At 46.8% G+C, this 17416-nt stretch overlaps 1 protein-coding gene and 2 long non-coding RNA genes across 5 annotated transcripts in view; 2 read left to right on the top strand and 1 right to left on the bottom strand.

The window, feature by feature from the left end:
• The first annotated feature begins 843 nt into the window (after positions 1 to 843).
• Positions 844 to 14604, top strand: LOC102079048 (uncharacterized protein C21orf62 homolog). 3 transcript variants are annotated; one of them, XM_019353237.2, is made up of 3 exons: positions 844 to 1161; positions 8696 to 8852; positions 9357 to 14604. In XM_019353237.2, the coding sequence occupies exon 3, from the start codon at positions 9405 to 9407 to the stop codon at positions 10146 to 10148; it is 744 nt and encodes a 247-aa protein (XP_019208782.1). In that variant the 5' UTR covers positions 844 to 1161; positions 8696 to 8852; positions 9357 to 9404; the 3' UTR covers positions 10149 to 14604. The 3 variants fall into 3 exon arrangements, with proteins under 3 accessions (XP_019208782.1, XP_025759659.1, XP_005450428.1); XM_025903874.1 differs by having other exon boundaries at positions 8696 to 8856; XM_005450371.4 differs by lacking the exon at positions 8696 to 8852 and having other exon boundaries at positions 847 to 1161.
• Positions 7241 to 14605, top strand: LOC102079269 (uncharacterized). The gene is made up of 2 exons (XR_265967.4): positions 7241 to 8024; positions 11845 to 14605. It is a non-coding gene; the product is annotated as an uncharacterized LOC102079269 (long non-coding RNA).
• Positions 14606 to 15686: 1081 nt separating this feature from the next.
• The window catches only part of LOC109197498 (uncharacterized), a 1980-nt gene continuing 250 nt past the window's right edge, over positions 15687 to 17416 (bottom strand). The window contains exons 1-2 of the long non-coding RNA XR_002058553.2: positions 16544 to 17416; positions 15687 to 16278 (exon numbers count right to left, since the gene is read on the bottom strand). The exon at positions 16544 to 17416 is cut by the window's right edge and continues 250 nt beyond it. This is a non-coding gene — a long non-coding RNA (uncharacterized LOC109197498). The remainder of the gene's footprint in view (positions 16279 to 16543) is intronic.

The following is a 17416-nucleotide window of genomic DNA, read 5'->3' as shown; positions in this document are numbered from 1 at the left end:
ATTTTGCATTTCACCTTTAAAAGCTGTTACCTCGCCTTGTTTGGTGTCATTCTTTCAGCACAACCTCACAGGTCTGAATTTACTGTTATTTTTTCATTTTAACTGTATTAAGAAAATTGAAAACAAAACAACATTTTAACAGCACAAATTTTGCAAACAGCAAAGTTACAACTCTTTACCTAAAAATGCAGGCAATGCATATTTTTTCTTTATCATAATTCTGGTTTTAGGGGGTTAGGGTTAGTTAGTCTGCACTTCAACACATGCTGACATGGAGACTCAGTGTGGCAGCATTTAGTTGCTGTGGCATCTGTAATCGGTCATGTGAGTTCGAGTGGTAAATCTGGACTCAGCAGATATGAGACCAGAAGCAAGAATTGCTAAACTCATAACATATGTTTCAAAACCAAATGATATAAAGCTGCTAAACGACATAAAAACGATGACTTCATGTCCAAAAACAAATCTGGCACTTGTGTGTAATACCACTTTATTCCACAAGATGGCGCAGCGAGTCAACGAGCCTCTCATTCTTACTGTCAGCGACACATCTGGAGGAGAATTTTAAAAAGCAGCTGGTGGAAGTTAAACTTAGTATTGTTCCACCTTCAGATGCTCAGCTGATATCTGAGTCATTACAGGGCCGTCCTACATGTGCCAGGTTTGGGACATTTCATGTCCTGCAGTCTGAAGCGAGGATTCTTTTAATGCTTCTGCCCTGTTCCCCCTGTAATGACCTGAGGAGCCACGAGATGGCTGCATTCTTAAACGTTTGATGGAGAAGACGCTCTGCGTCCTGGTGGACAGGAGGCGGGTCCATAGGAGGAGGAGAGTGAGGCTGAGGAGGAGGCGCAGATGCAGAAGCGGGCAGAGAACACTGACAGGGAGCTGGCCACGCTCTTCCATCTGATGAGGAAAGTTTCCACACAGTGTGCAGAGAGTAGGGCTCCTTCGCCTCCTTCCTCCTCTCAGCCCTGCTCTGCCTCCATCCCGACCTCCTCTCCCTCCCTCCCTGCTCGCAGGCAGAGGGATGAGTGTTTCCTGCCAGCCTGCAGACAGATGTGGACGCTGCTGCTGCTCTCACCGCCACAGGAAGCAGGACGATCAGCCCGGAGCCACACGGCAGCTCCGTGCCACCTGAACCCGCTGTGAGCCGCACATGTGAGTGCACACACACACACACACACACTCACACACACACTGATGTCTGTGACTGAGTGTGTGTGACTGGAGCTGCGATGGTGGGTCCAGAGGATCGGTCAGGTCAGTAGTGAGAAGCAGACGCTGCTGAGATCACAGAGAAACCAGCAGAAAGCTGAGTCATCACCTGTCTGTCCTGATGGCCGCTCACAGCTAAACCCACGGACTCACCGCATGTTCTGACCTCTTCGGGTCGAGTCATCACGTCCAGGAGCTTCAGCATCAAAGTAAACCCTGAGCTCACTGGCTTCATTTAAACTCGGAATTCATTTCTTCCATCTTTTAACAATCAGGAGCTCCTGCAGCAGCCAGAGGGCTGTTCCTCTGACGGTAACGTGATCTGAAGCCAGCGCAGTTTCACACTTCACGTTTGAGTCGGTGGACAGCCCACATTTTACTGACTTTTTACGTGTGCGCTGTTAGAGCCTGGCCAGGAGAACGGCTCAGAGAGATTCACTGCTGTGAATGTCCCAGCCTCTATATGTGATCATTTTAAAGCTTGAGCACACTTTGAAGAGCTCCAGGATCTGAGACCTTCAGGTTCCACAGACACAGAGAAACACTTCTTCACACAGATGCAGCGGATATTTTGATATTCCAAGGAAATCTCTCACAAGTGGATACAAGTACAAGAACTCGTAATGATAAAAATCTATTAGTCATTTAAAGGAAACTTGAAGATGGCAAGATTGTAGAGGTTTCTTTGAGGCAAAGTACATATATGTACTCTTTTAAATTAATCTTACTGTCAGATCGTATGTTTGACCCTGTGAGAGGTCGTCTTTAAGTCTGGATGGGTGATGGATCGATGCATGAATGGATAGATGGATGATGCCCAGGTGTAAGAGTCTGGAGTTTAGTTTCACAGCCTGGCGTCTACTTAACCATCTCAGGCTCAAATTAAGTTTTTGTTGCTAATGCACAACCAAGTCCTGCAGTGGTACTTCTGAGTAAAAAAAACTCATAAAATGTGTATGTGGGGTAATCAGGTTGTTAGTTTTTAACTGTTGCAAATCAGCAACGCCTGCCTCGAGAGGGTTAAAAATAAAGAGGCCACAGTTTCAATGCGGGGAAAAGTATTGGGGGGGGGGCATCTGGAGCAGCAGAGATTTAAACCTCCAGTGAAAGGCGGATGGAGGTCAGTGACGCGTAAACACGCTCCACACACAGGAAGCTCTTCATCAGCACTGAAACAACACTCGTAACCACGAAGAAGGGAGACGCCGTCACTGAGAGCCTCACAGCGTCTTCAGTCATCTCTCTTTACTCAGCTGGTCTTAGAGATGGAACTGCAGATTAACCCGGTACGCCTCAGGCTGCTCAACAATTTCCCCCAAATCAGTGTTTTACTCAAACATCTGCTCATATTGGTATGAGAGAAATATCATTCTGCTGCTGGATGTAAGCTCTCTGGGTCTACGTCTGGATCTCTGAGCCTTTCTAAACACATGCAGCCCCAGCGCTTCCAAACTAGAGATGCATTCAGATTTTTCTCTAACGATGACCTGCTGACACCGATATTCTTAACAAGAACTGTATTTTCATAATGAAAGAAATGCTTAAACTTTATGATTTCCGCCAAACTCCAGTCAGTTCCTGGATCTGCTTTCAACAGCTGACTGCCTTCATCCTTTCATTGCTCATACCGAGGCTCTGAGCTCTGGATATCTGTAGCCTTGTTTCCTTTGTTATCTAATCTAAAATATCCCTGTTCAGTTGGGTGACGGGGTGTCAGTGTCTCATTAGGTTTGTTGTTACAAACATTGTGGTTTAATTTGGTCTCACTGACAGGAGAGAGACGAGGCTAAAGACATGTTAGCATGTGCCTGCACCGCTCTGCCTGTTACATATGAGAGGCTGACCAGCTGAGAACGCTGGACACCAGCAGATTATTATTCATGGATGATTACCCGGGCTTTTCTTTGGCCTCTCCTCGTTCGCCTCCCCGCACACTGAGATTACAGATTCTGATTTTTGGACTTTTTTGATTTGAATATTTTAGCCCATAATTGTTTTTAGTGTTTTTTCATCTTATTGTCTGATGTCTTCTTTAGTGTGGGTTTTTCACACCTGAGCTGGTTACTCAGGTTGGACGAGGTCTCGGCTCAGTTCCAAACAATCGTGGTGTGTGGCGTACACAGAGGGCAGAACACAGCGCCTCCTTCCTGTGTTTACCTTTGTCGCTCCTGCCTCAAACACACCTGGCCAATAAGCAGACTGAACGTTCCCACCTGGTTCATAGTGACGCATTGTGTTTCACTCTGTGTGAACAGACACCAAAGCTCCAACTGATTCAGACCACAGCAGACAAAAAGCCTGATCATTAGCTTCCTGCGTTCCTTTGAAGGCTGATCATCTTTTATTGTTCTCATTCTCTTCATCCTCGCCTACATCGATCGACCTTGTAAACTTTACTTGGACCTTCGTAATAATGGATAATAATAATGAATGACTTTCTCTTCCTGCGCTTTGGGATTTGTTACCATAACATATGTAATCATCACAGCACAGCCTCCATAACTGTGATGGTAGGAAGATAGAATAAAAGTGCTGGGCTCATATAATCGATGTTTGCAGCAGGTAAACTTTGTTTTAAGGTGTTCAATCATCATCAAAGCCAAAACGTGGCTCTCGCTGTCAGACATGTCTGGGCTCGTCTTGTTGTCCTGTGGGGAACACAGTTTTTAACCAAATTTAAATGTCTGATGGATGATGGTGTGACTGTGAGCTGTTTTGGCGACGGTTACCATGAAGACGCCACAATAAAGGCCTGAGCTTGGTGGTTAAAAGAGCACATGATGCAGCCCACTGGGTCACAGGAACACGGTGAACCGCTCAGGGATAAGTCAATAAATCATGTTAGATAATCGGTTTTACGTTCAGTGTTCAGAGCTGTGAGACTTTCAGCTCTGCCTGTGAAGCTGCAGCTGCTCAGAGGGAGATGGAGGAAGAAACGAGCTGTAGCTGGAAGAAGGAGAAAGGAAGGGCGGATTAGGGTGGGTGCCTGTGGCAGAGCATGATGTCAGAGGAATGTGCTGAGCCTCTCCTTTAACGAGTGGCGGCCACCTCGCACTCATACGCTTTAACCCCGTCCAGCTCGTTTCACTGTCGCTTTTCTGTCCTCGGGTCAGCCGCCGCTCGCCTATTGTGGTCCGAGCAACATGTTTGTCTTTGTCGCACACATGTGACAGATATTTACTGAACGAAGATGCTTTAAAAGAGCACAAATATGACATACAATCACATGAGAGGAAGAAGAGTGTCGTGTCAGAGTGTGGAATGTGTTTTCAGTGGTCGATTTCCAGCATCCGGCCCTGCAGCTGCAGCTCGTTGCAGGATTACAGATGGAGATGGAGGAAAGGGAGTAGTGGAGAGAGCGAGGGAACACACACAGAAAGTGACTGGTATCATGAGTGGGAGGGCTGGATGCTGGGAACAGCTGGAAAGACTATGACTAATATTAGCAGTGAGGTAAGACGGTGGAGGATGGAGGGGACGGAGGGCAGCTGCTACTGTAAACCAGCCACGCTGAAGTCACGTTTATTTATAGCCGCACAGTCATCTCACCAGAAACTTTCATGGTCGACGGCTCGATTTAACCGCTTTACTCTACAGACTGTATATAAAAGATGGAGCTGGCCACTCTGACTTGTAGAATCCAAAGTTTGACAAATCAACACCTGCCACCTTGTTACCTGCTAATTAACATCCAAATTAAACACTTGAGTTTAATTAGTGCATTCAACTGGAAAAAAGAGCAGACGCCAGCCAACGCTGCAGTTCCTCTAACGTCCAGCAGAGGCTCCAGCAGGGAGGCAGTCCCACAGACTCCCATGTTAGAAGATCCAACTTTACAGCAGAAACAAACATAAGCATAAGGCCTTAATCAGGGGCGTAGCCTCTGACAGGTGGATGGTGACACAGGTGGCTGTAGCTGCTAGCTGTCTGCTAGCTTCACATGAACTGGACCTCTGCACCGTGTTCGTGCTGTTGGAGCATTTTTAATGGCATCATGTCAATATCAATAATATGGCTGCTGTGAGGTCACTGTACCAACAGACTGCTCAGGAAGCCTGAGTGATTATGAAGTGTTGTGAACACTGTACAATATAAAGCGCCTTGAGGCGACTTTTGTTGTGATTTGGCGCTATATAAATAAAATTGAATTGAATTGAATTGAATTGAACAGGTATCCCTGTGTGTGTGTGTGTGTGTGTGTGTGTGTGTGTGTGTGTGTGTGTGTGTGCAATGTTCCTATCTGTTCAGCTCCAAATAAAAGATGGTGCTGACCGTGAAGTGTCTAAAGTAGTGTGTGATGTCATGGCGAGCCTATCCAGCCTTTATAAACGAGTAAAAGGTTGACTTTACTACACACACACACACACACACACTCACACTTTTTTACACTGCACTGAAATCCATAAAAGGCTGACAGGTTACCGGTTTGTGTTCTGAAAAAAGATCTTCCCAGAAACAAAGAGTGGGAACATTTCTATAAATAGCGTCCCCTGTGGCTGCTAAAGCCACGTGCAGAGCTGAGAAGTGTTTGCCGAAGCCGTGAGTGCAGAAGCACTTCGAGCAGAGCTGGGTCGGCCTCGTAAAGCCACTGATCGTTTTATATCCCAACAGTCTGCAGTCGGCTTCAGACGAGGGAGCAAAACACGATAAAGCCGAGCGCGATCCCAAAGAGCGACGGATCCCACTCAGCATATAAATACAGACCGAGTGAAGCATTTAAACTGCATCAGCACTTGGAGCACAAGCTCAGCACAGGCGTGTTCTCAACTACAAACTGACCTGGGATCAGTGCAGCTTCAGACTTACAACACAGAAAACACCACAACACAAATATGTGAAAACCTCTGAAAGGTCTGCCTCACTGATGCTTTCAGAGCCAATGTCATGTTTGTTGTTGACATTTATGACATCTCCATAATCTCTGGTTTTCCAAAGGTCCCAGAGAAACAGTGCTCAGTAAAACGACAATCTGAAACACAACAAAACCGACGAAAACAGAGCGAAGAACAGCAGAGCTTTATTAGAAACATGAGCAGGTTAGCAGAGCAGCACAATATCACCTTAAAATCGTGCCTCAATAGTTCACAGAGAGCTGAGATAATGATATTTATGATGGTAGGGACATACTGAGTGATGGCAGACCTCATGACTCAAAGTCAGATGTTAGCACAGGCATCGCCTCAGTGATGATTTCAGTGGAACTTTAATAAGAAGAACAGTGGTTTAACCGTTTACTTTAACTAGACTAACTAACCACACTCTGTCACAGGATGAAACTGAAACTTCCTGTGATGTTGTCTCGGGCCACTTAAAGCTTACCTTTACCACCGTGTGCCCACATCAGCACTTTCCATCTACCACAAGCTCTTCCTGTCACGTGGAGCGCAGTTAGCGAGCGTTTCATCGATGTGTTTACGTCGGGGTCATTGCCAGTGGTTCGTACCTCCTCCTCGTGTGCCCTCACAGTCCAATCATGTTCTCAGAGCACTGTCATTTGTTGGTGGTTGTGGCTCATTGGAGGCTGGTGGGAACATGAAAACTGTTCTTTCAAAAAAAAAGTCAAATTGTTCCAGGTAAACTGTTTTATTGGTTCCAAGTTTCCAAGTTCACTTAAATATTCAGTAATCCTGATCCTTGAATCTGTTTGTACGTCTGTGTGGACACAAACCAAACGAAAAGCAAACACAAACTTGTGAAACACCTGCCTGTGAGTCTGGATGTGTTCACCGTTTCATTTGGGGCGTAAAGCGAGTAAATGAAATGATTTTAATGAATGTAAACAGGAAGTTGAACATCTCGCCACAGCTCAGCTCTCACAGACTTTAATTTCAAGCCCCAGAACATCTGAAGCAAACACAGCAAGGTTTTCTTGATCCTGTCACGGCTGGATGGATGGATGATGGATGGATGGATGGATGGATGGATGGATGGATGGATGGATGGATGGATGGATGGATGGATGATGGATGGATGGTATGATGGATGGATGGATGGTTTGATGGATGATGGATGGATGGTTTGATGGATGACGGATGGATTGGTTCCCAGAGACAGAAGAGATCCAGGCTCTGCCTCCACTTCGCTGGGTGTTAGCGCTCCGTCCTGTCCAGGTGCTCCGTCTCTTTCTCAGTTCTTAGACTTACATGGGCGACAACTTACAGCAAAAACACAAATCAGAGACACAACAGGGCTCACTGAACACTTTTACTGATGAACCACGCCATCCTCATCATCACAGCCACAACTGCAGGAATATCTTTAGGAAACAGATTTCATAACAGATCTCTAGTAGGGTTGGGCGATATGTAAAAGTTTTCCAACCGACAATCATCAGTCCAATAATCAACGATGGGCAATATATTCGCGCATGCACAGACTTTTTGATGGGCGGAGCAATGTAATCATGCATGGACTGATTTCCGCAGAAGTACAAACATGGACGAACTAATAGGGCTGTCGGCGTTAACACGGTCATCACGATTAATGCGATTAAACTTTTTTAATGCACTCAACCCATCTGGAGCGCAGATTGAACAAACTTTGGACAAACTGCCCGAAATGCGTTGACAGAGACATTTCAGGGATTTTGACTCAGTTTGCGCTCCAGATGGGTTCATTGTTAATCGCGTTAGTCGTGATGATGGCGCGTTAACACTGACAGCACTAAAAAAATATAACGTCGCCAATTTGGGATGAAAGCGGTAAACCTAAGGATGTAACCGTTGGGCTCAGCCTATCGTTGATAGACGATATATTCATCCAGTCGCCCAACCCTAATCTCTAGAGACGTGCAGAATCTCACAGAGGTTTGATGGATGATGGATGGAGCTCTCACAGACTTTACTTTAAAGCCCTAGAACATGTGAAGCAAACACAGCCAGATGTTCTCGGTCCTGTCGCTGAAAAATCCCTGCATCTGCACAGGATAATGCTCTGTCAGTGTGGCCAATCGGAGGGCCGATCGATGTCAGAGGCTGTGAGGTGATGCTGGTGACTTCGGCGTGGCAGCAGAGCGAGAGTTCACATGTGAAGAATTCCTCCTTCCTCCTCGGGTTGTCCTCACAGCGCTCAATGTGGGAACAATGATCCCAGTGTCTCAGCCTCTGCTGAAACTGCAGGAAAATTACTCCGAGTGCCGACAGGAGAAGTGAGCACATCATTGTGTTTGTCTGATTGTCAAGTGTTTACAACAGCAGCAGGGTCTAAAGTGACCCCTGACCTTTCCACAACAACGTAATGATTTCAGGTTTCAGACGTGTCACAGGTCGAGTGATGTCTGCAGAAACTTTGCGTTTAAAGTTATTAGTGAAGTATAAGAAATGGCTGTGACCTTACTGAATGCATCACTTCTTTGTGTTTTTTGGAAAACTGATTCGACTTTGTCTGACATAAACTCTGGAAAGTTTCCTTCGGAGAAAAAGCAGGGAAAGTTTGACTCTGGAGGTCTAGACTGCTTATTCAGTCCACTTTTCCACAGCTGCTGAGCCGGAGAATAAAGAGAGCAGTGTTTCATCATTCCTGAGCGTTTAACATGGTGGGACGCAGCCGCACTGACCGCAGCGCAGCGTGGCACAGGAAACTTCCATCAACCCAGCGCCAGCCCGAGGCCTGGAAGGAAACCAGCCCATAAAGCTGTGTGTATGTGTGTCTCTGACTCTGTGTGTGTGTACCATGTTCAGACATCTTTGTGGGGACCAAAAACTGGCATGCTGCTATACTTGTGAGGACCAACAGTCCTTATGCGGACAAAACGCCGTCCCCACGAGTTTGAAGACATTTCTGAGGCTCTAAATGTGGTTTTAGTGTCAGGGTTACAGTTATGGTTAGAGTTAGGCTGAGGGTTAGGGTAAGTGGGAAATGATGTCATGATGATAGCAACATCATTTAGATGTCCTTACTAAGATATGCAAACAAGTGTCTGTGTGTGTGTGTATGTGTTTTGTGTGTGTGTGTGTGTGGTGTGTGTGTGTGTGTGTGTGTGTGTGTATGTGTTTTTGTGTGTGTGTGTGTGTGTGTGTGTTTTGTGTGTGTGTGTGCGTGTGTGTTTGTGTGGTGTGTGTGTGTGTGTGTGTGTGTGTGAGTCGAGCTTTTCTCTGGTGCTGTGCATGCTAACCTCCCCCCCCCCCATGTGTTCTCAGGTTGGTCCTCTCTCTCCACCTGGTGAAGATGTAGTCCGTTTGGTCTCCATGGAGATGTCTCCAGTCTCAGTCTTTGCCCTGTTGCCATGGTCACTGTGCTTGCTGTTCTTCCTGACTGCCGCCCGCCCCCAGACGACAAGCTCCGCCCCCACACATGCAGCTTCCCCGAGGGCCAATACGACGCTACTCTACGAGAGCGGCGCCGCGACTAGCCGCAGCCTGCGTAACTGCAGTTGCTCTGCCCCCATCAGGGACTGCGACGAAGTGCTGGCGAACTCTCTGTGCCGCTGCCACAGCGTGCCACGCTCCGCCCTGCCCCCCGCTAGGCTGCGGGAGGCGGGGCTGCTGGCGGTGTGGGTGAAGGAGCTCTGGGTCCTGGAGGAGCTGCTGAACGGCAGCGTGGTGGGCCACCTGCGCCTTTCGTTCTGCGGGATCAAACCTGTGGACAGCCGGTACCTGGCTCTGCGGGGTCTGCAGACCCTCGGGATTCACAGCGCCGTGCCGCAGGCTCCATACCCTGACCAGGAAATGACCCTCTCCCCCCCAGCGGGGGTCACAGCGGAGCTGGACACCCTTTCCTTTGGCTCCTCCTCCTTCCTGCACGTGACCTTCGTGGACGTGGCCGTGCTGAACGGGCTCTCTGCCCTGAAGGCATACAGCGTGGCAGGACCGCCTGCCCCCACCCTCTCCCAGCACTTCCCCCTGCTGCGCGTTTCCCTGCCCCCCTCTGATGACCCGGCTGAGATGGCTGCAGACCGCCTGCAGGACCTGCTGGTGACCTTCGTGTACTGAACCTGGAAACGGATGGCACTTGTTTGTGGGACGAGTTCCCTTCCTGCTGCTGCTCCTGTCCTGGAGATGAAGTGCCTCTGATGCTCTGATCCTGTAACGAGGTTTGGGAATGTTTGCACTCTGATTGGATAAGAGGACAGCCGCGTGAAGCCACAGGGGTTTCACATGCATGTACACACTCTGACCGTCCACTGTGGTACCGTGTAACGCACCGCAGTAGAAACTCATAGCTTTATTAATCATCATCCTTCATAGGTTAGGTTTAAGCTTCATGTCAGGTTAACAGGAATTCCCACTACCAGGACCTGTTGGAGTCTCATTGAGTCTAAACATCTGCAGATGCTTTACAGCTAACCTCTCAGTGTCCGTCAAGATACTCTGACCTGTCACAGATAGTGAAAATTAGCCTTTTTAGCATTTTACCAATTGGTTGGTGTTAGTGGTTCATAAAGCCTTTCACCCACAGTTTATAAAGAGTGTCTCATCAGGAAACTGAAGCTGGGGGATTTTAATGGTTTGGTGTGTGAGTGGCATGTAAGTGATTTGTAAATCCTTAGTAATAGTGGGCGAGGATGACTCCATGGAAAAATGGCCCGAGTGTGAAACAGCTGGAAGGGGACGAGGTGCTAACATGACTCAGGCTGCTCCTGTGAGCCGAGCGGTGATCTCCGCTGTCTCTGCGCTCACTTTTATCCTCAAGTTTACATCTGTCAGCGTTTCATGAACTGAAGGTTCACGTCAGCGGCCATCGACCACAAGCCGTTTCACAGCCTTTAGACCTCGCTCAGACATTATGGACTGCAGCGTAACTGTTACCAAAAGCTGTGGTTCATTCAGGTGCCATTAAACAACTGTAACTGTGAAGTCATTACTGGGCAGACAGCCTGCGGTCTGCAGGCTTCCTGAATCTATGAGACAAACAACACGATTGTTCCCAGAGACAGAAGAGATCCAGGCTCTGCCTCCACTTCGCTGGGTGTTAGCGCTCCGTCCTGTCCAGGTGCTCCGTCTCTTTCTCAGTTCTTAGACTTACATGGGCGACAACTTACAGCAAAAACACAAATCAGAGACACAACAGGGCTCACTGAACACTTTTACTGATGAACCACGCCATCCTCATCATCACAGCCACAACTGCAGGAATATCTTTAGGAAACAGATTTCATAACAGATCTCTAGTAGGGTTGGGCGATATGTAAAAGTTTTCCAACCGACAATCATCAGTCCAATAATCAACGATGGGCAATATATTCGCGCATGCACAGACTTTTTGATGGGCGGAGCAATGTAATCATGCACAGACTGATTTCCGCAGAAGTACAAACATGGACGAACTAATAGGGCTGTCGGCGTTAACACGGTCATCACGATTAATGCGATTAAACTTTTTTAATGCACTCAACCCATCTGGAGCGCAGATTGAACAAACTTTGGACAAACTGCCCGAAATGCGTTGACAGAGACATTTCAGGGATTTTGACTCAGTTTGCGCTCCAGATGGGTTCATTGTTAATCGCGTTAATCGTGATGATGGCGCGTTAACACTGACCGCACTAAAAAAATATAACGTCGCCAATTTGGGATGAAAGCGGTAAACCTAAGGATGTAACCGTTGGGCTCAGCCTATCGTTGATAGACGATATAGTCATCCAGTCGCCCAACCCTAATCTCTAGAGACGTGCAGAATCTCACAGAGGCTCACACCTCCAGAATTCATGCTTCAAAAGAGCCAAAAATAAACCCCATACAAAACCTCTTCAGGTGCATCCTGGGCATGCAGCTCAGCACTCAGTTTCATTTGGCGAGATAATAAATCAACATTAAGACAATTCTGAGAATGAATTTGCACGACAAAGCGCTGAAGCCACTTTCAGATTCACGTCTTTACTTTAAGTTGAGAACTCCTCCAGTCTCATTTTCAGAGCATCAAATGATGAGTGCTCTGAGTGGTTTCAAACTCAAACCAGCGTTCAGCAGCGAGCCAGCAGCTGAGCTGTGCAGGAGGTCTGTCAGAGGTGTTGCACAGATGCGCCTGATGCACATCGAGCAGGAGAATCGCTCACAGACACTAAAGAGTATGAATGTGGTGACTCTGTCTGCTGCAGTTAGAACGAGGGCGCGTTGGCTTCCTGCAGATCTGCGTTACATAACGGCCTTGTGGAAGAACATTTGTGTGCCACATGATGAAATCCTGTCGGTGCAGATTATTAAGATGAAAACAAGACGTACTGTGGCAGCTGGCCACAGTGAACGCTGTCCAGAGCGGGACGAGCGCGTCTGCCGCTCTGTCTTTGAAACATTACTCATACACACCGCTGTGTCGGTTTAAGGACGACGCCTCTGAATGTAAACATGTCCGACAGCAGCAGGGTCTGCTGAGGTCGGAGAGCTCGGCAGGCGCTCTGCCGCGTTTTCCCAGCTGCTCTGATTGAGAGCAGATGGCCTCATAAAACAAGTTGTTTTGAAACAGGTTAAAATGAAGAACACGAGTGCCAGCATTAGGATCCTCCATCAGCAGCCAACACCGCTCACTCGTTTGGACAGCGACCATGACTCGGGCTCTGATGAGCTGGATGAGCATGTGGGCGGGGCTGCGCAGCTGTCGGTCAGCACAGCGCAAACGGAACGTGTTTGTTTCACACTCGCTTTAAGGCCGAGGAGCTTTCATGCTCTCGCTGTCCTCCTGCTCGAGTCCTGAGAGGCTCTGTGAGACCTCCTTGCACAAACACCTCTGTGTGCACATAAACGTGTGTGTGTGTGTGTGCGTATCTGTGTGCGTGTGTGTCTGTGTGTGTGTTAAACCCGTCCAGTGAGGATTCAGAGCAGAGAGTCAGAGTTCAGGTCCACGCCCAGCACACGCTGGCCTCTATCCTTAATTACATGTCGGGAATTTGCACGCTGCTCAGCGCCTCTGTGTGAGGAAATGTTCCCGCGAACAGAAATATTTGAAACGTGCACAGAGCACAGCTCACTTTTACAAACACCAACCTTAGAGTCCAAAACGATGTGCGTCAGAAATGCTTTGATTCGCTTCCAGGTTCTAATTCTCATTCACAGCAGGACAGCTACAAAGTGCACACACATGGCCAGAGTCCAAGCTAGCACGTTCGACTTAATCAGGGCCAGGTGGAGGGATTAGCCCTTTTTCTTAAACTGGGTTTGATCTCATGCACAAAAGTCTGATGTGAACAGAGGGTTCAGTTTCCTGGAGTTTCTCTGTTCTGAAACAGTTCAGTTTCGGCTCTGCAGGTGTCGCTGTGCTGCAGCCACACGACCGAGGCTGTCAGGCAAATCAGTGCATGTTTGCTAATGTCCTGGTAGTTCCTCACACTCTGGTGGTCAAAGACAGAACTGAAAGCTGCTCCTGAGTTAAACCATAAGCTATAAAGATACATTTATCATTTCTTATACTGTAACAGTCCATATAAACCTTTGATGGGCTGTTGCTGTTTGAAGCAGCCCCTAAATGACCAAAACAAACGTTCTTCTTTATTTTCTGGCTGTTTGCAGCCCTCTAGTGGTTGTAGGTGGAACTTCAGTTGAAAGTGGAGACAGGGTCACAGGGAGGTTTAGTGCTTCACCAGCCAGCTGGAGAATCCTCATTTTTCCGGGCCGACCTGAGGCTCGTAGATGGTCTGTGATTGGTCTCTAGGCCTGTCCAACAGCTGACGTCACCTGGTTAGTGGTGAAAGCCTGAGTATAAGAAGCACTGCTCATGAGAAGAAAATGTTTAAGATCACTTTGATTTGGAGGGGGCGGAGTTTATAACTTTTACCACAACCTGCCACCAGAGGGCGATTGCCATGCTGTCCATCTTTATATACAGTCTGTGTTTTCAAGTTTACCCAGTCAGGAATAAGGAGAACCGCTGGGTGAGTTTGCCCTCCTCGGTGACTGTCAGGCTCCTCCTGCTCTTCCTTCCTGAGCACAAACACTTGTAGTTATGCAACAGGCAGTCTGTCTGTGAATGCCATCTGCTCTGGTAAACACAAACAGAGCGCGCTCACATTTCCAGCGTGCAGCGCTCTGACACACTGGGATTTTTCCACAGCTCTCCCCATCTGCTAAACTGGGCTGTAACACCCCTCCATAATGGTTCTCAGGCAGTTCACAGAGGACTGGCACTGAAAGTCAAAGAGTCTGGAACTTTCCACCACAAAATGGGTGAAAATGAGCTCAGCGGGTTTTTTGGGTTTGACGTCACTCCCTCGTCCTGTCTCCGTTTCCTCTCCTGGTCTCTGTTCCAGCACCTTAACTCTGCATCAGGGAACGTGTTTCGCTTTCGGATGATTTGCACGCTTGTTACAGGCTTCGTGATGACTCGTGTGTTTAAGGAGCAGGTTGTGTATTTGGAAACGGCTCGGCACCTTTGATTTGTATATAATTTGGAGTGAATGTCATAAACACGTCATCATGTGGAAGCTTTGTGTAGTCTGACAATAAAGTTTGAAAAAGTGTTGTGATGTTGACTTTGTTACAGCTGCGTGCCTGCACTTCACACCAACAGTGATAAACAACAGTCGCAGTCAGACCAGCAGCCTTTGATTCTAAAAACTTTATTAAAGCGAGTCGCTGAGACATTTCCTCACAGCTCTGCAGCTTTTCATCAGAGTTCACAGAAATAAAAGCATTTAAAAAAACTCCTAACTAATAAACTCCCACAGCGCCCTCCAGCGGCGGCCCCCCGAACAGCAGCCTGGAAACCACCGAGTGACGTTTGGGAAGCGCAATAGCAGCGAGACAGGAAGCGGAAGAACTTCAACGTAAGAGCATTGAGTCCTCCTGCGCTTTCTGCCTCCTGTCCTCAACTAACGAACCATCAGAGGGAGCCCAGGGCTTTGTTTTCACACAGGCGGGTGAAAGGAAGAAAAGATGCTCCAACACGAAAAATCACAAAGTCTGAATTCAAGTATTTAAACAATTATAAATACATGACACATTTTACTGTGGCCAAAACCTGTTTTCTTTTTCGTTTTATTATCTATTTATTTAATGAAAAAATAAAATCCAATAAAACTTTGTTTTCTAAAAGCCCATCGAGTTCTTTCACAGGAAAACAGATTCTTAATGATTTTTACTAAAAAAAAACATTATTATCACCAACAAACCGAGAGAAAACAAACAGGGAGACGCTGTTCTTATTAATATCTGATAAAAACATTCATTTTCTTCATTTCACTCGGATCCATGTTTAACATGTTTCAGAGCACAGAGGAGGACAGCAGTCACTGTCTGGCTTAAATGAGTAGAGGACACATTCGTGGACACAGATCCTTGTTCACTGCGCTGCTGTTTACAGTTTAAAGTCTTCATCAGAACAAACTCTGCTAACTGTACTTTGCTGCTCGTTGTCCTTGAAAAGCAAGAGCTGACACGGTCAGTTCAGTAAATGTCCTTTTACCTGTAAGCTTGGTTTAGTAACCTGTCCTAATATATTTGTGTTGTATTTATTATAAAGGGCAAAGTGGTGTCAGCCCTGTGCTGAGAGGGCTGTGCTCATCCAGCCGTCCTGTTCTAATAAAGACACGTTTCACGAACACCTGTAGTTCACTTTTATTCATATAGCATCAGTTAACAAACACACGTGTTACTGTGAGGTGAAGACCCCACAGAGTTAATGCAGGACAAACGTTCACTCGGATTCATTGATGAAGTGAATGCAGGACTACATGTGTGTCCTTATCATGAGTGGACACACATGGATGTGAACCACACCTGTTTGGCTGAGCCCAAACAACCACAGCGGTGATTCGAACCTAAAGTACTCTGGATACTGTTACTGTACAAATACTATTACATGTTTGTTGGTCAGGTGTCCTGTTTGAAGAAAACACTTGAATGTGCATGAACACGTTTACATGAGGACAAACTGACTTCAAGGGAAAAACAAATCTTCACATTTTAATGTCTGTCAGTTATTTTGTTCATGAAGTTTTAATTTACACATTTTTGAGCAGATGGTGTAATAGGTTGTAACTGTATCAAAGTGTAAGGATAGGTCTTCTGCCCTCAGCTGAATGTCTCTATCCAGCTTATGCAGAGAGCTAAACATTAATGGCTTCAGTAAACACTCAGGAGACCGTGTCGCATTCTTCAGAGCTTTACTGATCCTTATTTTTCTATGGTAAAACTGTAATAACAGAAACAGAATACAGTGTATTCACTCTCCATACAAATACACAAAGATTACATTCAATATTGTTGCCTTATGAAAACAGTCACTACAATCTCAGCATCGACAATACACCCGCATAGCATGACAAGAAATACAGCTAACACCTTATGCTTAGCTTATGCTAGTAATGTAACAAACTCGCTAAACACACAAGAAACTCATTACTTTACTGAACAAGGTTTTAATAAGTGAGAACAATCAATCGTTTCGCCACACTTACAGATTATGCCTTTTCAAGAGCAACAGATGCAGGAATTTACAGAGACACGGAGAAATGGACCTTCCCTGTCGAGCGCTGGGAGAAAACCACTGCTTGAGCTCTTACATGGCGCTACCCTGTCAGCCCACTAGATGGCAGGCTTCGCCCAGAGAAGATCAGGAATAAACACATTTACTGACACGTTGCTACAATTAATTACAGAACGATTGTGACCCATCATATAACAAACTTATATAAAACATACCTCAGAATTAACCTGAGGGGCAGAATAATAAGGATATAAAGAAATACATTTAATGAGTTACAGTGAAAACCAGTGTCTGTAAATGATAAACACGACTTTCAGTTTTTCTATTCATAGAAATTGTATTGTGAACAAACGGAATTTTCCGTTTTAGAGTTGAAGGAATGTCCGTAAATAGTAGAGAAAATCTACGGACTCTTCCGTTTTACCGGAAAGTTTCGTGAACTTCCGTAAAAGATCTACGACTTCTTCTTTTTTTTACCCGAGCAAGCACAGGATCCATCCACTGCAAATTAATGACAGTGCACACGGACAACCCCAAACTAACTGCGACTACACCTCCCAGCCACCTCCTCCCAGCTCCCCCGACATTAAAATGCAACAGAACGCCCCCCACCCTTCCCCTGAAAAAGCGTCCTTGATAAGCGACGGGATCTCAGAGACAGCAGCTGAGCCGGCGGGGTCTGCAGTCCTATTCCCGACCTAAACACGGCACCCATCCTCCCCTCCTCACCCCCGAACATAACACCCTTTCCATCCAGCTGGATCGCCGGTGTCGTGCCAGGATCGGTATGCCCCAGAGAATTTGTTCCCCTGCGTCGGGAGCGCGCACTGTGCTGTCCAAATCA

The sequence above is a fragment of the Oreochromis niloticus genome, linkage group LG16 (assembly GCF_001858045.2).
Source record: "Oreochromis niloticus isolate F11D_XX linkage group LG16, O_niloticus_UMD_NMBU, whole genome shotgun sequence".
NCBI lineage: Eukaryota > Metazoa > Chordata > Actinopteri > Cichliformes > Cichlidae > Oreochromis > Oreochromis niloticus.
The sequence above is the reverse complement of the archived record's forward strand: the minus strand, read 5'-3'. Positions and strand labels throughout refer to the sequence as shown.